This window comes from Pongo pygmaeus, chromosome 14 (genome assembly GCF_028885625.2).
Source record: "Pongo pygmaeus isolate AG05252 chromosome 14, NHGRI_mPonPyg2-v2.0_pri, whole genome shotgun sequence".
In the NCBI taxonomy this organism is placed as follows: Eukaryota; Metazoa; Chordata; class Mammalia; order Primates; family Hominidae; genus Pongo; species Pongo pygmaeus.
The window spans coordinates 110,181,853-110,203,817 of record NC_072387.2 but is presented as its reverse complement, the minus strand read 5'-3'; the positions used below and the strand labels follow the sequence as shown (position 1 = coordinate 110,203,817).

The following is a 21,965-nucleotide window of genomic DNA, read 5'->3' as shown; positions in this document are numbered from 1 at the left end:
TTGTACCCAAGTCAGGAGACAGTAAACGGACTTTAAATGTTCTAAGCTCCCTTGTCAGGCTGGCAGCTCAGGTGAAAAGACACTGTTATCAGTTTTTGATAAATTAAGGATATATGTTGTAATGTAGAGGTTCTACCAAAAGATCAGTAGTATTTATAACCCCCAAACTTGTACAGGAAAAAAATTAAATGACAAATACTGCAAAAGAAAGAAAAAAAAGGAAAAAGGCCAGAGATTGGATAAGAAGAAAACATTTTTAAAAATTAGAAATTTAAACTCAAATATACCAGCATTTCTGTTAACTTTCTAAGGAGCAAACGGTCAAGATACAAGACAAACATGTCAAACTGGGCTGAAAAATTATACACTGCTTACAGAGGCACACGTGAACTGTCTTCAAACAGGTAGGTCGAGAGTAAAAGCACGAAGAAAGCCATAGCACACAGAAGATAACCATCAGGAAAGAGGGAGAGATCCACCTGGAGCCCAGAACATCAGCTTCCCGATGGCTGGGGAGCGGCAGGGCCACTACTGAACTCATCTCAAAGTTCAAGGACACAAGGACAGTCTACCGCCAAGGCACAGCGAACAGAAAACAGCCCTCCTGCACCCATGGTAGGGCTAACCAGGGCCCACAGAAGTCTCCCTCTGGGAAAGAGGCACAGGCATGAAGACACGGCTCCCATGAAGCACAGGGTCAGAGGCAAACCCTCAAGCTCAGGATGAAGCAGGCATGCAGAAATCCCACAAGCAGCCCCTTGGTGCACGTGAGAAAACCACTGCAGGAAGGCTTAAGCTCGACCCAGCTCATGCCTGCAGTGACTCAGCACCCCCTCCCATCCACCCCCTCCCCCAAGGGCCTAATGGAAGAAGAGTTGACACTGTTTTCAGGCATAAGTATGCCTTCCTCTCTTTCCTGTCCTATTCCACCCCTTAGCCATCAGCCCATAATCCCCCCACTCACCCACCCCAGTCCTAGGCAAGTACTAATCTATTTATCTCTGTAGGCCATATGTGTTTTTTGAATGGTGTACTGGACTGAAGAGTGTCGTGTCAAAATTCACATCCACCCACAACCTGTGACCGTGACCTTACTTGAAAACAGGATCTTGGCAGAGGAAATCACGTATGATGAGGCCGTACTAAATGGGAAGGGTCCTGAATCCAACGTGACTAGTGTCCCCATAGAGAACGGGAACCCTGGACACAGAGATGCACAGAGAGAAGGCAACGTGACAACTGAGGCAGGGATTAGAGTTATGCTGCCAAAGCCAAGGAACACCAAGGACTGTCGGCAACACCAGAACCAGGAAAGAGGCATGGAGTGGATTCTCCCTCCAACACCCTAGGAAGGAACCCACTTGGCTGGAACCTACATGATAGTCTCTGGCCTCCTGAAGTGTAAGAGAACAAATTTCTGTTGTGTTAAGCTACAGTTAATGATCATTTGTTACGGTAGTCCTAGCAAACTAACACAAATTCCATAAAACTGGAAATAAACTATCTACAGAAATCTAACAGATAAAGAAATAGTGGCATTTTCTTAGAAAATGTATCATACAGGAGTTCCACGAAATAGCACAAATCTCACAAAATGCCACGCTGAAAAAAGAAGCCAGGCACAAAAGAACAAATACTATACGATCCCATTAATATAGTTTTAAAAAACAAACAAAAGTAATAATGCTGCTTAGGTATGCGTAATTCAAAGGAAGAATGATATGAAAACTGAAGGTTCTGAGAAGTCAGTCAGATAGGAGACAGCTCTAGGGAAGATGGAGGGGGAATCAGAATCACTGAGAAGGAGAAGAAAATGAGGCTGGTGTAAAAAGAGCTGGCTGTTTTGTAAATACTTCTAGACCCAGTTGATGTTTACATCGATTTTTGCTTTATAATAATACACTCAATTATTCACCTGTGTTCTATGTATGTTTCTGTATAGTTCACAATTTAAACAAAAGAAAAAAGAGAAGAAGGAAGGAAATAAAGCCACCGGTTATAACGCCAGTAGCTTCCTGAGATTTGGTTAGAACTAAGGAAGTATGTCCCCCAAAGCCAACAGTTCCAAGGGCAGCCACTTGATTACCAACCTCCTCACTGTGGCAGAGGTGCCGGTTCTTCTGGGAGCCTGGCTGAGTGGTACAGCAGTGGGAGTCACTACCGAAGTTCATTCTGGGTACCCTTCCTTCCTCCATCCTTCCAAAGATTTTGCAATCACTGAATCACTTCCTATTTGTCATATCTAGAGTAATTTTTCTTAACAGCACATACACACTGACAAATACAGTTCATCTAGAAAGGTTCAAGAAAAAAACAAAGTGGTATTTCCAACATAAAGTATTAACAGTGACAAAGCAGAGGTCTAGATATTGAACTTTAGAGGGACACTTATCCGTCATTCCTAACAGATAAGTCTTAGCACAAGCATAAAAACTAAATCTTTATTTAACACTTTATGGAGTTAATTTTTTAACATTTATACAACAAAAACAGGTGGAGAAGGAAGGGTAAAGTACAGAGGCATGGAGAGGAATAAAAAACAGTTGTTGTTACCTGGAGTCTTGTATTCATTTCCAAGAAATAAAAATTCTTCTTAGAGTCCACAAGGAACTCCACAGTCCCAGCAGAGGAATATTTTACTGCTCTGGCAAGAGCTACAGCTTGTTCTCCCATTGCTCTTCGAGTCTCCACATCCAAAAAAATGCTACATATACAGAAAAAGTGTTTGTCTACATTTTGGACAAAAATCAAGTTATCTTTCATGTGCATTACATAAACATTTTCTTAAAGTTTACTCAGATATAGATCATGTATACCAATTTAAGAATTCAAAATATTATGCTTTATATGTTTTATAATATATGTTGACTATATTATTAAGCATAACATGCTTAAATAAGTCAACTTTAGATCTGTATAAAACATTTGAATCTTTCATATTACTCTGCAACTTCAATCCATTTACAAAATATATAACTACTCTTCAACTTCTAATATTTAACATATATATTCAGAATTGTTTCGAGCCAAAAACTGGGAGAAAAATAACTTCTTAGTATCTAACATACACAATCAATCCTCATTGCTCATGTAGTCCATATTTACAAATTTGCCTACTTGCTGAAATTTATTTGTAACCCCAAAATCAATACTTAAGGCGCTTTCATGGTCGTTTGTGAACAAGTGCAGAGAGGTGAAAAATTTGAGACTCCAGCATGCTAAGGCTGAACAAGGTGATGCTCTCCCTTCTTGTTTCAATGCTCATACTATAACAAGCATCCTTTTCAAGGTCTATTTAGTGTCACTTTTTTTGCATTTGTGTGTGTGTGTGTGTGTGTGTGTGTGTGTCATTTCACGGTGTGAAACGGCCCACCAAGCATGGTCCTTAGGTGCTGTCTGGGGTTCCCATGTGCAAGAAGGCCATGAAGTACCGTCTGGAGAAAATGTGTGTGGGATAAGCTTTACTCAGGCATGTGTTATAGTCTCGTTGGCCAGGATTGTGAGTTCACTGTTAATGAATCAACCACAGATATTAAATGAGAAATACACATAAAACAAAATTATGTATTAATCCACTGACGAAAATGTTATAAGCAAAGACTCGCAGGAACCTAACCCTGCATTTCCCCTAGGGGCAATTATTCAGTGTTCACTAATTCAGTAATCAAGGTGACTTTAGAGAACATAACTGCCACAAATAACAAGAATCAGCAATACATCCACTAAATCCTGCACGTTTGGTTTCAAGATACCAAACCCACCTTCCAGCATGCAAGTTAAGCTAAAATGACTTCAACAAACCCTGAAAAAAATATCATCAAACCACTTTGCATTTTCACAGATTTTGCTTCTATGAAAGAAAGGCTCTGAGAAACAAAACATTAACTACTTTTCTATTTGTGGATTAAAATTATTCTCAAATGAGCAGGATTGACATGACATGCTATAAAAGCTTTATTATGGAATAGTATAAAAAACTTGCACGAAGCTGCCTCCAATATATAGCAATTATTAATACATAGCCACTCTGGCTTTATCTATGCTACTTGCCCACTTCTCTACTGGACTCACCCTTTATTGTTTTTAAAGTAAATCCCAAATTAGGTATCACTTCACTTGTAAAAACATACATATCTGTTTCTATGAGATAAAGTACCCTTTTGTAACACAACTACATAAAAAACAAGAACTCCTTAAAAGCATTTAATATCCACTTGGTATTCAAATTTCTCTATCTCATAAATATCTTTATACAGCTGATTTCTTTGAATCAAGATCCAAATAAGGTCCAAAACTGCATTTGATTGGTTTTTGTATCTTAAGACTCTTTTAATCTGTAATGCCTCTTCCCCATTTTCTGGCCAAGCATCTGGTCATTTTACTGTCTTATTCCTCACATTTTTGGTTCAACTGCATGCAACCCCACGGTGTCTTTTAACATTCATATTACATTTCTATTTCATATAGATTGCTAGTTAGACTCAGAGCCTTGAATATATTCAAGTTGGATTGGGGTGGGGGAGGGGGAAGAGTTCACAGGTGGGAAGTGTACTTCCTACTGTCTCCCTTTTGGTGAAGTTAGAATAAATCAATGGGTTCAAGTGTTATGAATTATCTATAATATAGTTTGCATTAACCTAATGTATAGACATAGATGACATTTCAACAATAACTGGCTGACAAAATTAATGCAACTAAAAAAAAAAAACCCAACTAACAATTAATAGCATAACATTTGGAGAATCTCAGTGCAGCTCTGTGAAACTATCTTTCTCCTATTTGATCTTGCCCTTGCCCTTTTCAAAAGCCCTGCTAGATATCCAGAGATATGAGTGACCCTAGCTAGCACTGCCCTCAAAGCACATTAGTACATTCTTTTTTTTTGGGGGGGTGGGGAGAACAGGGTCTTGCTCTGTCACCCAGGCTGGAATCTGGTGGCATGATGTTGGCTCACTGCAACCTTGGCCTCTGGGGTTAAGCAATCCTCCCACTTCAGCCTCCCAAGTAGCTGGAACTATAGGCATATGCCACCAGTCAGCTGATTTTTTACTTTTTTGTGAAGATGAGGTCCCACTATGTTGTCCAGGCTGGTCTCAAACTCTTAGGCTCAAGCAGTCCTCCCACCTCAGCCTCCCAAAGTGCTAAGATTACAGGTGTGAGCCACCATGCCCAGCCGATTCTTACTCCAGGAACTGAAAACTACACATTCCATTTATTTTAACATTTCACAGTGTACAAATACATATCAGGTCAGTATTAATGATGAGTTCTAGCTTTTTCATTTTGATTCCTACTGCTGTATATTTTCCTTTTTTCCTCTAAATAAGTAGATAAGGTATTCATTATGAAAAGTTTATATTTCTAGACAAAGAGAAAAAACAAACACATTTTATGATTCAAGGTTCCCAGTCTGGAAAAGATTTCTATCCCAGGTAAGACTTGAGTAGGTTTTTACTGAAAACAGAGTGTTAATTGAATTGGAATTGATAATCAGTCAAGGAAACAGAAAATTGCAAGACATGTGTGTTGAAGACTCTTACTGTTCCACAGGTATCCTTTTTCCCCTTCCTCCATACTATAGAACTACAGTACTAGTTCTAGCTCAGCACATGGTTTCTTAAGAAAAAGATTAACAAGTCTCCCTAGCTAAGTGTCTAACTTCAGATCAACACGAAGTAATTAGCTTCAGCACCTTCCAGGATCTTCCTAAAGACACAGGAAGAGGATTCCCTTTGGCTTTTCTTCCTCCTCCCTTCTTACATCCTGTTCCTGGGCCTTGAGAACTAGATGGCCACATCTTATGTAAGCTACACAGTTCTTCACAGCATACTGGCTGGTGTGTAAGCACAAGCATCCCAAGAGAACAGGAAGCGGAAGCTGGCAGTTTCCCAAGGCCTGGGCTGGAAACTGGCACAGCATCACTTCTAAGTAGTCTACAGGTCAAGCATTCACAGAGCACAGAATCAAGAAAAGGGATCCTTCCCCTCACTGCTCAAAGAGAAAAATGGCAAAGGATTTGGGGTCCATGTTTTAAAACTAATACACCATGCCATATTTTTAAAAACCAATGTAACTAAAATACAGTTTAATTTTTACCATTACTCTAGGATTAAAAATATACTCACATTCTCACTTACTATTTTCAGAAACTATATAGGCATTATATCAAGATATGCTAGCTCTGCTGATTAAAGCTACAATAAGCTATACTTCTTAGTGTCTGGTAATTAAAAATTACTAGGAACACTCACCTGAGGATTTTTAAGAACAAAGAGAATACCAGAGTATATACAAACAGCAACCTAGCATCAAATGAGAAATGAGGCCCCATACACCAAACTCATGAAAGGTGCCCTGGAGAAGTACCCAAAGTGGCTCTGATAATTCAAGGAATTTCCAAGAACCACACTCCGGAAGCCTTTCATGGTAGGATAAATTCAGGACCAACTTTATGAGCCCTTCACCAACATGAAAGTCTAGAAGGCATATATCTCAGAAATCCCGTGAAGTACCATCAGGTTCCATACTTCCTAGAAGCCTGCAGAAGTCACAGTTGGCTGTCTACCCAACTTTCTCCTCTAATAAAAACCCACTTCTTTTTCAAGTATTCTCTCCCTTTTACACATTAAAGCACTGAGGAAATCAAGTAACAAATTCTTAATTATAAAAATATGCAGTAATAGAGTCTACATGAACATTAGTGCAATTGTAGCCAATAAAGCAAACAAATAAAAAAAGAAATGTGGCTGGGTGCAGTGGCCCACACCTATAATCCCAGCACTTCGGGAGGCTGAGGTGGGCTAATCTCTTGATGCCAGGAGTTCAAGGCCAGCCTGAGCAACATGGCAAAACTCCATCTCTACAAAATACAAAAATTAGCTGGGCATGGTGGCACTCACCTGTAGTCCCGGCTACGTGGGAGGCTGAATTTGGAGGATCACTTGAGCTTGGGAAGTGGAGGCTGCAGTGAGCTGTGATTGCACCACTGCACTCCAGCCTGGGCAACAGAGTGAGACCCTGTCTCTGAATGCATGAGTCAGTGAATGATGAATGAATGAATGAAATGCATAAAAGCAGCCGCTTTATAAATGTTTCTTAGGAGGGACTTACCTTGGTGCTTCCTCCACCACCTTCTGATTTCTTCTCTGAATTGAGCACTCTCTTTCATTAAGCCATAAAGCATTCCCATGTTTATCACCTAGAACCTGAAAGAGCAATACCATTTGAAAAACCATATAACCACACCCACAAAGTAGATGATGGTTAATATTTTCCCCATGCAACATCTCTTGGTTTTTAATACTCAAACCTCATAGTATACACATACCTCTCAAAACATTATTTTGATTCATGTTAACAAAGGAAAACTATATTTATTACTCCAAAGCTCAATAAACCATTTTTATCAAAAAGATTTGAGGAAAAAGTGTTCATATCACCTTTCAAATACAATGAGTAAAACACCAGAATCAGTTGTACAAATTTTGTGAAGGACACTGAGTGTTAGTGAAGGGGATAAACACTGGATGTCAATGTTGCTGAGGAGTGCCACCGCAGCTTTATTACAAACATCTGCTCGATGTTAACATTATTAAATGTCTGTTGATTGGGAAATGACATTGTATGCATTTCCATCCAATATGTAATCTGTTATTTATCTATGGATGTCTGTACTGTGGTTTATTTTTGTTCTAGGAAACTGCTAAAGGTCTGGAGTTAATATACAAACATAATAGTTTTTCCCATTTGCGATACTCATTGAACATCTCTAACCTGAAAATCTGAAATCCAAAATGCTCCAAAAGCTGAAATTTTTTGACATGACGCTCAAAGGCAATGGTCACTGGAGCATTTTGAATTTTCAGATTAGGGATACCCAACCAGCAGGTATAAATACAAATATTCCAAAACCCAAAAAAATCTGAAATCTGAAACACTTCTGGTCCCAAGCATTTCAGTTAAGAGATACATTCAACCTGTAATGGAAAATAAGCTGAGATTGCCAGATAAAATACAAGATATCCAGCTACATTTAAATTTCAGATAAACAATGAATAATTTTTTTCTAGCTATGTCCCAAGTACTACACGGAACAATGATTTTAAAAAATCATTGTTAATCTGAAATTCAGATTTAACATGTATCTTTTTCAGCTAAATCTGGAAACTCAAAAGCAGGTCTTCATTAAAGTTTTTGCCTAGAACATCTGATTTTCAGAAATGGATCAATCTATTTTCAGATTTAAGGAGTTGATGTATATTTCTGAATACATATATTAGGTTTACAGAGGTAAGATCTGTTTTAGAAGCCAAAAGACCAGGCACTAATTTTAGTTCCAAACAGCTATGCAACTTCTCTGGACAAGTCATTCTGTTTCTTCGTGCATTATAAATAGCAGATAATATCAATCTTAATATTTTATATGGCTTCTGAAAAAAATCAAATAAAGATCATGGTTATAATTGGTAAAATGTAAAATAAATAGTTAATATATGACTGTAAAGCTAATTTTTAGGAACAAACCCTTTCTGAAACTCAAGAATGAGTCCAAGCAATGAAGGAAAACGTAACAGCAATAAAATGCCAATAAGTTGGAATTTTCTAAGACTCAAAGGTGGCTGCATGAAGTAAATCTAAAAATATTTGAAATCATTAAAATAACTCTCAACCTCTTTTTAAATTCTAGTTAACAAGAAAGTAAAAGTAGACAGTCTCCAAGAAATAAAGCCAAAATAACCAAGAATTCTCAGAAATATTTCCAACTATAAAATATCAGATTCATATACAGAATCAAGAGTTTGTTCTTCTCTAAATTCTGTATAGTCTCCCAGTTCATTTTTTTAAAAGTCTGTGCACTTAGGCATTCAACAGAAATGATTTGCTGATTATTTATTCCATTAAATACATGAGAAAGCCATGTAATCAGAAAACATTATAAATAAATACTGCTTTTAAGGGAAGTTAATCCTTAAATGCATCATGAGTTTTTTAAAAAGTTTATAGGTTTACATGTACTGAATGTAGAAAAATCTCTAAGCTATACTGCTTCCTGAAAAAGCTTTATTATAATAGACAATGTCACATAATGCAAGCCTGTTGGTATCCCTAGACCCAACCCAGGAAATGCCAGTAGTGCCCTGGTTGAGAAATACTGGTTTATGCCACAAAGAGAGGTGCCATTCACACTACCAGTACAGTTTCATTGTGGAAAGGACATAGTATATAATGGCTCACATGAAAAATAATAGGTGACATACACACATATACTTCATAGACTATGTATGGAGGAATAGCCAAGAAACAGTAACGGTGCCTGCATTTAGGGACAGAAACTAGAGGACTTAGAATAGAGTAAAAGGGATGCTTACTTTTTATTAATTACCCTTTATCATGTGCAGAAATTACTTAATATAAACAAATAAGTGAAAACTAAAGAAAAGTAAACTAAAAACCCTTCTAAGTATAGATCAGATATGAGAATATCTGTGTGGCCTATTAACTGGGAGGCATTTTCACTTATGTTTAAAAATATCACCCAGGCTGTATGCCATGGCTAAATAAAATAAACTAAAAAGCTGATCCAGGTATGTAATTATTTAACACAAAATAACAAACATTTATTGAGTATTAGTAATGTGAAAGACAATGGTCTGGTTGCTGGGGACTGCAAATGAGTAAGACCTACTCTCTACCCTTAAGGACCTCATGGCCTATTATGAAATTCAACTAGTTAAAGATAAAACAGCCTACCTAAGTGGTCTTCCAGTAGTGTGAACAAGTGCTAGATGGGGAATACAGTGAAGGACAAAATTAATTCTGCCCCTAGGATCTTACAAGAAGGACAATCTAAATATCTCCCTTAAATTACAGATTTAAATAGCCAACTGTCTACTCAACATCTACACTTAGATATCTAATGGGCATTTCAACCTTGATTTGTCCAACTTTACAACCTGATTTCCTCCCTCAAAAACAAGCACATCTCACAGTCTTTCCTATCTCAGTAAAAGCCCATTCCATTCTTCTCATTTCTTAGGCCAAAACCCTCAAATCACCTTATTTTTTTTCTTGTACATAACATCCATCTATTAGAAAATCTGGTCTACCTTCACAAAATATCCAGAATCCTAGCCTGGGAGAGAGAGTAAAATTCTGTCAGAAAGGAGGAGGGAGGGAGGGAAGAAGGAAAATTCAACATTGTTAAGATGTCAGTTCTCCCCAGAATAATCTCTAGATTCAATATGACCCAAATACAAATCTCCCATCAGATGGGGTGTGTGGGAGTGGAGGTGGAGGTGGGAGTGGGTGGGTGTAGGCATAGGTGTCTGTAGGGGGAACAGGTTGACAGGTGAAGTCTAAACTTTTCACGGAAATTCAAAGAACCTAAAGAGAATAAAAACTATCCGCAGAAAAACAATACATTTAGACCACTTACAGAATCAGGTTTCTAGATTTATTATAAAAGCAAAATAGTTAAGAAAATGACTAAATCTCACTTAATTTGCAACAAAAGGTCACTGCAATAAATGATGCTGGAAAAAGTGGATATCAGAATTTTAAAAATTACTCTGACCCTGCCTCACACCAAACAAACAAAATAATAATAAGTAAAGGAGAGTAACAGACTTAAATATCACACCTAAAACAAAAAAAACTCCTAACTAGGGTACACAAAGTAGACTTAAACTTGACTTCACTATAATTCAGAACTTCTGTTCTTTGAAAGACATTATTATCAAACAGAACAGGCAAGCCGCATGAAGGGAGAAGGATACACTATACATACATCTGACAAAGGACTCATAAACAAAATAGATACAGAACTCAGACACTCTAGTAATTTTAAAAAATCTAATTTGAAAAAGGAAGGCAAGGATGAAAGTTTGAGAAGTCACTTCACAAAATAAGCCATTCAAATGGTCAATAAACTTATAAACAGATGCTTAACATCATTACTCATCCGGGAAATGCAAATTAAACAGACAGACCATCGTAAGTCCACTAATATGGTTAAATGTTTTCAAAAATTGAAAATATCACATGTTGGCAGGGGTGGCATCAATGGAAACTCTCATGTATTTCTGATGGGAGTATATATTAGTACAACCAGAGTACCCACTAAAACTAAAAATAACCTTACTACGTAATCCAACAATACCTCTCTTCAGTCTATCCTAGAGATGTATATATGTTCATAAAAAGACACAGCAATTTATTTCTAATATAAAGAAACTAAAAACCCAAAGATCCATCAATAACAAAATGGATAAACTGCAGGTGAGTCAAACAATGGGAGAGCACAGAGCAATTCTTAGAAGTAAAGGACAACAGAGCCTCAGGGAAGAATCTCAAAGATATGATGATGTATGAAAAAGAAGACGTGACAGAGTACATCACTGGATTTCATTTATGCAATTTAAGAACTAATCTCTGACATCAGATACGAACAGCAGTTACTTTTGGCAGCCACAGGTAGGGACTGACTAGGAAGAGGTGTGATGGGACATTCTCTATCTAGACCTGGATGGTTGTTACACAATTAGATGTGTGTGTATAGAAATTGTCTTGAATTGTACACTTAAGATTTATGGATTTCACTGTGTGTGTGTATATATATATGATATACAGATATCATATATATATGATATACAGATATATATATGATATACAGGTATCATATATATGATATACAGGTATCATATATACGATATACAGGTATCATATATATAATATCTCAATTTAGAAAATCTTTTTAAAAAGGCAAAAAACAAAGCCTGCTAGCCTCAGAAACTGTGATCAATGTTGTAAAACATCCAACTGATTATATAAGTTTGGATATTTTTTCTTACTTCAGAAAATTTGAGGATCTAAATGATGATTTTCCACTCATAAATAATATCTATGAAAGTGACCATTAAACTTAAAGAATAAACTGACAGAATCTAGGACTTTTTATATCATGCCCCCGTCAGAAAATATAAGGTCAGCAAATAATCTTTTATTTATCTGGTTCTCTCTCCACACCAAATTAAGATTTAAAAAAATACTTAAAATTCATTATTTCTAATTTGACATTTGTTTTTATCAATTTTAGCTATTACATATCAATTCATAGTCATAATGTATAAAATTAGCATGAAGGCATTTTCAACAGGCAAATGAAAACTTCAACAGACTTGTCTTCTTCCCTGTTTTATTTTAGAAAACCCATTTTGTTTGGCCAAAATCTATGCCCCTACATAACCACTTTAAGGATTAATATCTTAAACTGAATAGAAGAAATGATTTACCAATCTCTATACAACAAGCTCCTAGCAGAACACCTGTCACGGCAAGCTACACGGACATTTGGTAAACTGAAGTAGCACAGGAGTCCAGGTCAGGCACTTTTCTTTCTTAAAAAATGCCCTATAATGGTCCAGTCTTGGAAGGAGATTAGCCTGGTCGGCTATCTTGGGAATGCTTTTTTTGGAGGTAGATTTTTGTATCATTCCCAATTCCAACCAACATCCTAGCACTTTAACAGAAAGTACAACAGATTCTAAAGGCACAACTCACAATCATTCTAAATGGAAGAAAAGATAATTCCAATAGGATTAAATGATATTATTTTAAAGTCATAATAATGAAAAAGCACCTTAAATGTACCAACCTGGATTTCTATATGACGAGGATTATCAATAAATTTTTCTATTAGTAGTCTGTCATCGCCAAAACTAGAAGCAGCTTCTTGAGATGACAATCTAAAACCATCCCTGTGGAAAAAAAGAAGGAAGAAGAAGGGGGAGGGGGAAGGGGAAGGGGAAGGAGAAGGAGAAGAAGAGTCAGACTAACAAAACAAATAGAGCTATCATTATAAAAGGAAACACAATCAATTAAATATTTATTTTGGCTTATTCTGAAAAAAGCAAAAACCTTTACTCAATATACAAATAACTAATTTAATTTTGGTTGACCTACAACTTTTCCACTCAATAACTCTGTGACCATGGATGAGTTATTTAACTTCTCAGATCCTAGATTTTCTATTGAAATAGGAATGCCGATACTTTACCAACTGCTAAATATCAATTTTTTTTTTTTTTTTTTTTTTTTGAGGCAGAGTCTCACTCTGTCTCAGGCTGGAGTGCAGTGGCGGGATCTCGGCTCACTGCAACCTCTGCCTGCCGGGTTCAAGTGAATCTCCCACCTCAGCCTCCCGAGTAGCTGGGAATACAGGTGAGTGCCACCACGCCCAGCTAATTTTTATATTTTTGGTAGAGACAGGGTTTCACCTCAGGTGATCCACCTGCCTCAGCCTCCCAAAGTGCTGGGATTACAGGTGTGAGCTACTGTGCCCAGCCTAAATATATTTTAATCAACCATACAGAGCAAGTAAAATTAATTCCATTTCTTCAACCATAATATACCTTAATTCCACTAGCAAAAATATAAAAATACATCTGTTTGATTCAGAAGTCAGAAGATGCAAAGAAAAATGTAAAGGGTCTAGTCACCTGCATGACTGGAGTGGAACTACAGCAAATACACTCATTGAGATTGAACACCCAATAGGAAGATTCTTAAGAACACTGCTTAATATTTTTTTTAAGTTTTTTTTATTATACTTTAAGTTTTAGGGTACATGTGCACAATGTGCAGGTTAGTTACATATGTATACATGTGCCATGCTGGTGTGCTGCACCCATTAACTCACCATTTAGCATTAGGTATATCTCCTAATGCTATCCCTCCCCCCTCCCCCCACCCCACAACAGTCCCCAGAGTGTGATGTTAGGCATTACCATTCAGGACATAGGCATGGGCAAGGACTTCATGTCTAAAACACCAAAAGCAATGGCAACAAAAGCCAAAATTGACAAATGGGATCTAATTAAGCTAAAGAGCTTCTGCACAGCAAAAGAAACTACCATCAGAGTGAACAGGCAACCTACAGAATGGGAGAAAATTTCTGCAATCTACTCATCTGACAAAGGGCTAATATCCAGAATCTACAAAGAACTCAAACAAATTTACAAGAAAAAATCAAACAACCCATCAAAAAGTGGGCGAAGGATATAAACAGACACTTCTCAAAAGAAGACATTTATGCAGGCAACAGACACATGAAAAAATGCTCATCATCACTGGCCATCAGAGAAGTGCAAATCAAAACCACAATGAGATAACATCTCACACCAGTTAGAATGGCAATCGTTAAAAAGTCAGGAAACAACAGGTGCTGGAGAGGATGTGGAGAAATAGGAACACTTTTACACTGTTGGTGGGACTGTAAACTAATTCAACCATTGTGGAAGTCAGTGTGGTGATTCCCCAGGGATCTAGAACTAGAAATACCATTTGACCCAGCCATCCCATTACTGGGTATATACCCAAAGGACTATAAATCATGCTGCTATAAAGACATATGCACACGTATGTTTATTGCGGCACTATTCACAATAGCGAAGACTTGGAACCAACCCAAATGTCCAACAATGATAGACTGGATTAAGAAAATGTGGCACATATATACCATGGAATATTATGCAGCCATAAAAAATGATGAGTTCATGTCCTTTGTAGGGACATGGATGAAATTGGAAATCATCATTCTCAGTAAACTATCGCAAGGACAAAAAACCAAACACCGCATGTTCTCACTCATAGATGGGAATTGAACAATGAGAACACTGCTTAATACTTTAAATCCACATCTTGAAATGCAATTGCCTCCCACATACACCCACACAGATCATTACAATTTTATCTTCTATAAAATTGATCAAAAATAGTAATTATAAAAGTACAGTTTTTTAAAATAAAAATATGGAAATAATTCTTGCTTTATATATTTTGTTCACAAACTATAATTTAAATCATTACTATAAAATATGCCTATTATTCAAATATTTAGGGCTCATTTGACCAATCCAATAAAAACCCAAACTTGGGCAGGCACAGTGGCTTCCCTGAGGTCAGAAGTTTGAGACCAGCCTGGCCAACATGATGAAATCCCATCTGTACTAAAAATACAAAAATTAGCTGGGTGTGGTGGCCCATGCCTGTAGTCCCAGCTACTCAGGAGACTGAAGCAGGAGAACCGCTTGAACCTGGAAAGCAGAGGCTACAGTGGGCAGAAATTATGTCACTGCACTCCAGCCTGGGCGAGAGTGAGACTCCATCTCAAAAAAAAAAAGAAAAGAAAAGAAAAAACAATTAAAAAAAAAACCAAACTTGCTTGCCTAAAAGTAATTGAGCATATATTGCCTTCTATCCATTGATATAATCAGCATATAAAATTTAATTCCTTTACATTTAATAAAGTTTCTCAATCTAAAGATTAAATACCTATATTTAATGTACAACATTAAAGCCAATTCTTCCAATCCTTTAAGTGGCAAATGGTCCCTCTAGTAATATTAGAAATAACTATCCAATTTGCTTATTTTTGTGCTTTAATTCCTTTTATATTTAATAAAGTTTCTTAATCTGAAGACTAAATGTCTGTATTTAATGTACAATACTGAAACCAAATTCTTCCAGTCCTTTAAGTTGCAAATGGTCCGTCTAGTAATATAAGAAACAACTATCTGATTTGCTTGTTTTGTGTTTTCTTTAATAATGTCAGCTCTATTGCTCTATTTGTTTTGTTAGTCTGACTGTTCTTCCTTTTTTTTTTTTAAAGGATGGTTTTTCATCTCAAAAGCTGCTTCTAGTTTTGGCGATGACAGACTACTAATAGAAAAATTTAATGATAATCCTCGTCATATAGTAATCCAGGTTGGTACATTTAAGATGCGTTTTAATTATTACAACTTTAAAATAATATCATTTAATCCTACAGTCCACCTAGTAATATTGGAAACAACTAATTTGCGGCCAAGTGCAGTGGCTCACACCTGTAATCCAAGCACTTTGGGAGGCTGAGGTGGGTGGATTGCCTGAGCTCAGGAGTTAGAGAGCAGACTGGGCAACACGGTGAAACCCCGTCTCGACTAAAATACAAAAAATCAGCCAGGCGTGGCAGCGTGCGCCTGTAGTCCCAGCTACTTGGGAGGCTGAGGCAGGAGAATCGCTTGAACCCAAAAGGAGGAGGTTGCTGTGAGCCGAGATCGCACCACTGTACTCCAGCCTGGGCAACAGAGCGAGACTCCATCTCAAAAAACACACACACACACACAACTAATTTGCTTGTTTTTGTACAACACTGCAGGTAAAACTGACTAGAAGACAAATTTCAAAACATTGCAAAAAAACTTATTTCTCAGAGGTCTCAGAGAAAAGGTATTAGGTTTTCTCAGTCCTCCATTACATTGTTGATTTAGGGGAATAAAGTTTAGATCTCAGGAGGGTGCAAACTTCAAAGAAACTGGAAGCAAAATGAATTAGTTTTCAATACCATATAATCAACTTTTTATTAGATTGGATATAATAACAGAAAGAAAAAATGTAGCACTTTACAGTTTGCCTCCACTATAATGATTTAGAGCTTTCATTTTGCATTTAAACCCAGAACACCACAAGTAAAAAGTCAAAGTCACCAAAATAAAATAAGCAGCAAGTTTGAAAGCATCGCCAACAACCTATTTTAGAACTCATGGGAAACTCTATTATGAATATCATTGGTGACATTCAATTATACATTCATTCAATAAGTATTTACTGAACTTTGTGCCTGGATATATTTTAGATGCTAGGAATACAAAAATAAAACAGAAATTGCACTCACAATGCCAAAAGTCTTAGTGGGGATATTCAAAAATATAGACACAATCAGTTTCCCAATCATGCCATACGCTTCATTTAAACTTGAATAGGGAAAAGAAAGCCAGAGATTACTATGAAAATATCTAAGTGAACCTTCAACAATCTTCATAATTCTCACCCAAATTTACTATATAATAATTACAGGTTGGGCACAGTGGTGCACGCCTGTAATCCCAGCACTTTGGGAGGCCGAGGCAGGCGGATCATGAGGTCAAGAGATCGAGACCATCCTGGCCAACATGGTGAAACCCCGTCTCTACTAAAAATACAAAAATTAGCTGGGTGTAGTGGCGTGCACCTGTAGTCCCAGCTACTCGGGAGGCTGAGGCAGGAGAATCGCTTGAACCCAGGAGGCAGATATTGCAGTGAGCCAAGATCATGCTGCTTCACTCCAGCCTGGGCGACAGAGCGAGACTCTGTCTCAAAAAAAAAAGAAAAAAAATTACATTTTTTAAAAAAATCTTTCAGATGTCCTACAGATTCCAAGACAAGTCATAGATGCTACTTCCCCCCAAAAAACATAGGAAAGATGTTACAAGAAAAAGACACCCCTTATGATAAAGGAATAAAGCAATTAAGCTACTAAATTTTCCTTTGTACCTGAAAAATGAAATCTTTGTGGATTATGTAAAAACCAATTACTTCCTCGAGAGGGAGAGAGGAAAAGAAGGGGTGGATAAGTTGTGGCATGGTGTTCATGGTTAGTGGCTCCAAAAGACAAGCATAGGTATGTTTGCAGTACTGTTCTTTCCCTTTTTAGGTAGTTTTGACTTTCCCAAATAAATAAGGGATATAGAGCAACTTTTTAAAATGAGAAGCTTGTACTATTAAATCTAATAGTCACGCCTGTGTTGATCTCAACAAGTTTTCTGAGATGGTTTATTTATCAAGTTGAAGAGAGTAATATTTTAAGTAGAAAATTATTCATGTATTTTTATTAATTTTATAAATATATTTTGAATCAATGTGCTATTTACTTGCCAAGAAAGGGCTAAATTATTTACAAAATGATGCCTAATATATGAATGGATATAGTGATTTCTCAAAATATTAAGCTCTAAATTAAAATTTATAAATCAACAGCAGTACAGCAAACCTCACTTCCAAGAAACTATAAAGAGTAATCCGCACCATAAAAGAGTAAGTTACCAACAGTAGCCCTGGAGAAATGACTGATAAGAAACCTGAGATCCTAAGATGAATAATGAAAAATAAGCACTAAGCGTTCGGTGAAATTGCTATGTAAGTACTGTGCAAAACAGAAAAAGAATGAGAAAAAAATTGAAGTCCACAAAATACACATCTCTTGCAAAACCATTAAGTTGTACTCGACTTCTTTATGATACCATTCTTTCCCACAAAACGGGCTGTGGCAGATTGTCTTTTCCAAAGATGGCCGCAACAGTATCTCCCATTCCACGTGCTCTTCTAAGAATCTTGCCCACTCTCTCATGAAGAAGTGAAGACTCAGTCCCCTCCCCTTGAATTTGAGCAGAAGCTGTGTTCACTGGAGGGAAACCTGTGTAACTTCTGAGATTGGGCCATAAAAAGTATTCTAAATTATAATAAGAGTGCATTCCATATAAAGGACACAGTAATTTCAAACTCAAGGAAAAAGAATATATTTCACACTCTAAAATTATCAAAGTAATTCACTACTTTTATGCACTAGCAAAGGAAAGCAACTACATACTGAGGTAATACATTAAGTCTCAATGAAATTATAACTGCTTTTAAATATAGTTGATTTAAATCTTTAGATGACATTTAGAATTATATAGCCAAATGTTAGTAATTTGTGCCCAGAAAATAGAATCCTGACTGTAATTTTTAAAAATATACGGTAAAAACAAAAAGAAAATCCTTTGTTAATGTTTAAAATAGTAAAACCCTTTCTATAACAAGATAATCATCATCAAAATATAAATAAGGAAGGTTTCCACATAATTTCAATCTTTTTCCCATTCAAAAGTGTAAAAATTAGATGGTTACTGTAATTACTCCATTATGCTTTTGGTATCTGTTTACCTGTCAGTTTAATAAAACTCTGGTAACTGCAATTTTCATCAAAAGTATATTTTGGACAGCCTCTCACCTGGTCTCTTCATCATCCCAAGCGATGCGCATGCCTTTCCCACCACCACCTGCTGAGGCCTTGATCATGACAGGGTAGCCTAACAGCAGGGAAGAATTAGACAGAAGCTCAGACTTTGATCATTGGGATGTATGAACATGACAACTGACCACATGTTCAATAACGCAGAAGACAATAATTAATTTATTTAAAAGTTCCTTTCTTTAGAGTCAGGAAAATAACACCAGGAAAGTAACACTAGTGTAATGATGTATTTAAAAAATGAGTGTGTGACCATTTTAAAAGAAAAAAGGGCACTTGTACCAATAAAAATAACATTTTCCCCAGTAATAAAAGCTAAGAAAACATACATAAATTAACAGTGGATTCCAAAAACAGAAGTCCAGTATTAAGTAACCAAAGATATAAGAAACAACTTATAACAGCACCAAGAAACATCTCCAAAACTGAGGTTTGCATGCATAACAAATTCCCTTTTTTCAAAAATGGTGATTTTCAGGTACTTAAGGTATTTTCATCTGAAGAGTCACAGAGAACCCCTACAGCTTTTATTAGCAAGAACTGACATGATGGTATTGGGGAAAATCCAAACACGGCTACAATACTATGGGCTGGAGCAGAAGCTCCAGGGCTCACTGATATCAACGGAGAAGCTATTCCACTGTTCCGTCCATTAACAGGGTGTTATGAAAATACAAAGTAAGGTCAAAACAAAGGACACTTCCAGCTAAAGTTTTAAACTCATAAAATTGTCATCAGTTACATGATTAAGTAGTTATTATACAGTAAAATTTCTGACAGCAAGAGTCATTTACAATGATTTATCAAGAAAAGTGTACAAGTCCCCTTCTTTAGATGTTTTCTAAAAACAAGGTAGAGATACTCCTATGTTTGGGACCATTTGTTTATGATCTTTTCTGAAGAAAAAAGAGCTCAGCGAGCCCTTACAGGATCCTTCCTGGCCTGTGATACTCTACTGGCACTCAACTCAGCTATAGGATCCTTAGAGGAAAAGGGAGGAGAAGGCCAAATGTCACAGACCTTTTGAACCCCGAACCACAAAACATCACTCTTTAACTTCAACTTAGTTAAAATGGCACCTGCTTCCTAAGTGTTTTATAATTAATTCAATTTAAATTTTTTTTCTGTTCATGATGTTTATATGGGCTGGTATTTTTGAAACAATGCTCAGTGCACTGAGAAGACAGATAAAGAACATGCTCTTACACTGGGAGCCTTCAAATCCAAGAATAGAAAAGCAAAGGACCCAAATAGTTCTATCACTGGCAATTCAAAACAGAAAGGATCATAGGGAGGTAGAGAGAAAAATAATTAAGAAAAGTGTATTATCAGAAGGGCCATTTACGCTGGTCACAGTGGCTCATGTCTGTAATCCCAGCACTTTGGGAGGCTGAGGTGGGCCAATCACGAGGTCAGGAGATTAAGACCATCCTGGCCAACATGGTGAAACCCCGTCTCTACTAAAAATACAAAACTTAGCTGGGTGTGGTGGTGTGCGTCTGTAGTCCCAGCCACTCAGAGGTTGAGGCAAGAGAATCGCTTGAACCTGGGAGGCGGAGATTGCAGTGAGCCAAGATTATGCCACTGCACTCCAGCCTGGCGACAGAGCAAGACTCCGTTTCCAAAAAAGAAAAAAAAGAAAGGGCTATTTAAATGATGCTATGAAGAATGAGCAGGACTTGAACATTTCAGGCAGGAATAGTGGGGAAAACAGAGGTGGAGATTATAGGACAAGTTTAAGGAATGACTGAGACAATTCAGTTGAAGTACAGAGTTATCTGCAGGATGGTAGGGGAAAACACAACAGAAAACATAGATGGGGACAAAGCATGGAAGATTGTGCACGCTTTGATTCTTGATTCTGCAAGAGATTATGCACGAGTTTTAATCCTGCATGAGAATGGCAAGAATGGTATTTGTCTCATTCACAATAACAAGCATAAAATAATCAGAATGAAATCAGTAGAGAAGAATTAGCCTGTTTTAGGGGAGTGAAAAAGCCCAATCTAAAAATTTGAAACTGGTATACCTGCAAAACCCTGTTTACAACAACTTAATAGATCCTTACCCCCATCCTCTCAAAAAAAAAATTTTATCAATGCATCATCACAAACCATTTATCCATGTAACTGGAAACCACAAGAGCTGAGAGACAGCCCACATCTCCACTACATTCAGATCCCTCTGAGGATTAGGAAATTTACAGTTTTTCTGGTTCCAGTACTAATCTCATTTTAGTCATTTACTAAGGACCCTGGACTATACAGTGATTTGTGAATTTCAAAATATGACATGGAAATCATTCTTGCTCACAAGGAACAAGCTGGGGAAACAAGATACATAAAACAATTTATCAACAAAAAATTATCAGATGCTCAGAAAAGGCAGGAAGTCATTAGAGAATAGGACAATATATAATAAGGCACTGTGGTCTCCCAGTGCTGCTGGCATCACAGCATTAGACCTGTGAATACATGTAACCCAGGAAGGCAAGATTCCCTGACCAAAATCTCACAAGCCAAACAGAAAAAGATTGGGAGGGAGGAAGAAACTGATGCAAGTTAGACTAGCTTTTTTTTTTTTTGGTCTCGCTCTGTCACCCAGGCTAGAGTGCAGAGTGTGATCTTGGCTCACTGTAGCCTTGACCTCTTAGACTCAAGCAATCCTCCCACCTCAGCCTCCTCAGTAACTGGGACAACAGGTACACCCCAACACACCCAGCTAATTTTCTTTCTTTTTTTTTTTAAAGATGGAGGTCTCATTATATCGCCCACATTGGTCTGGAACTCCTGGCCTTAAGAAATCCTCCTGTTTGGCCTCCCAAAGTGCTGGGATTACAGGCATAAGCCACTGAACCTGGCTGATACTAACTCTTAATTTAACCATTGAGCTATATTCTGAAATAATGTAACAGTAAGGTTTTCTACTCAACTTCTTATGCCAAATAGATTTCAGGCAGTACATATGCTGTCACCACACCATGGAGAAACAATACTTACAATCTGAAGAGGAGGGAAAAGAATAATCCACACAGATAATGTTAAATAATATCCAACAGTTCAGTCCCTCATCCCTACTTTCTTGTGTCCCTGCCACTCTA

General features: G+C 37.1%; 1 protein-coding gene across 2 annotated transcripts in view; it reads right to left on the bottom strand.

Annotated features, from left to right (window-relative positions):
* The window catches only part of PCCA (propionyl-CoA carboxylase subunit alpha), a 454,909-nt gene that overhangs the window by 265,550 nt on the left and 167,394 nt on the right, over positions 1 to 21,965 (bottom strand). For both annotated transcript variants that reach the window (XM_054445844.2, XM_054445846.2), the window contains exons 9-12: positions 18,845 to 18,923; positions 12,653 to 12,755; positions 7,111 to 7,205; positions 2,554 to 2,704 (exon numbers count right to left, since the gene is read on the bottom strand). In XM_054445844.2, coding sequence (XP_054301819.1) covers positions 2,554 to 2,704; positions 7,111 to 7,205; positions 12,653 to 12,755; positions 18,845 to 18,923 — 428 coding nt within the window. The remainder of the gene's footprint in view (positions 1 to 2,553; positions 2,705 to 7,110; positions 7,206 to 12,652; positions 12,756 to 18,844; positions 18,924 to 21,965) is intronic.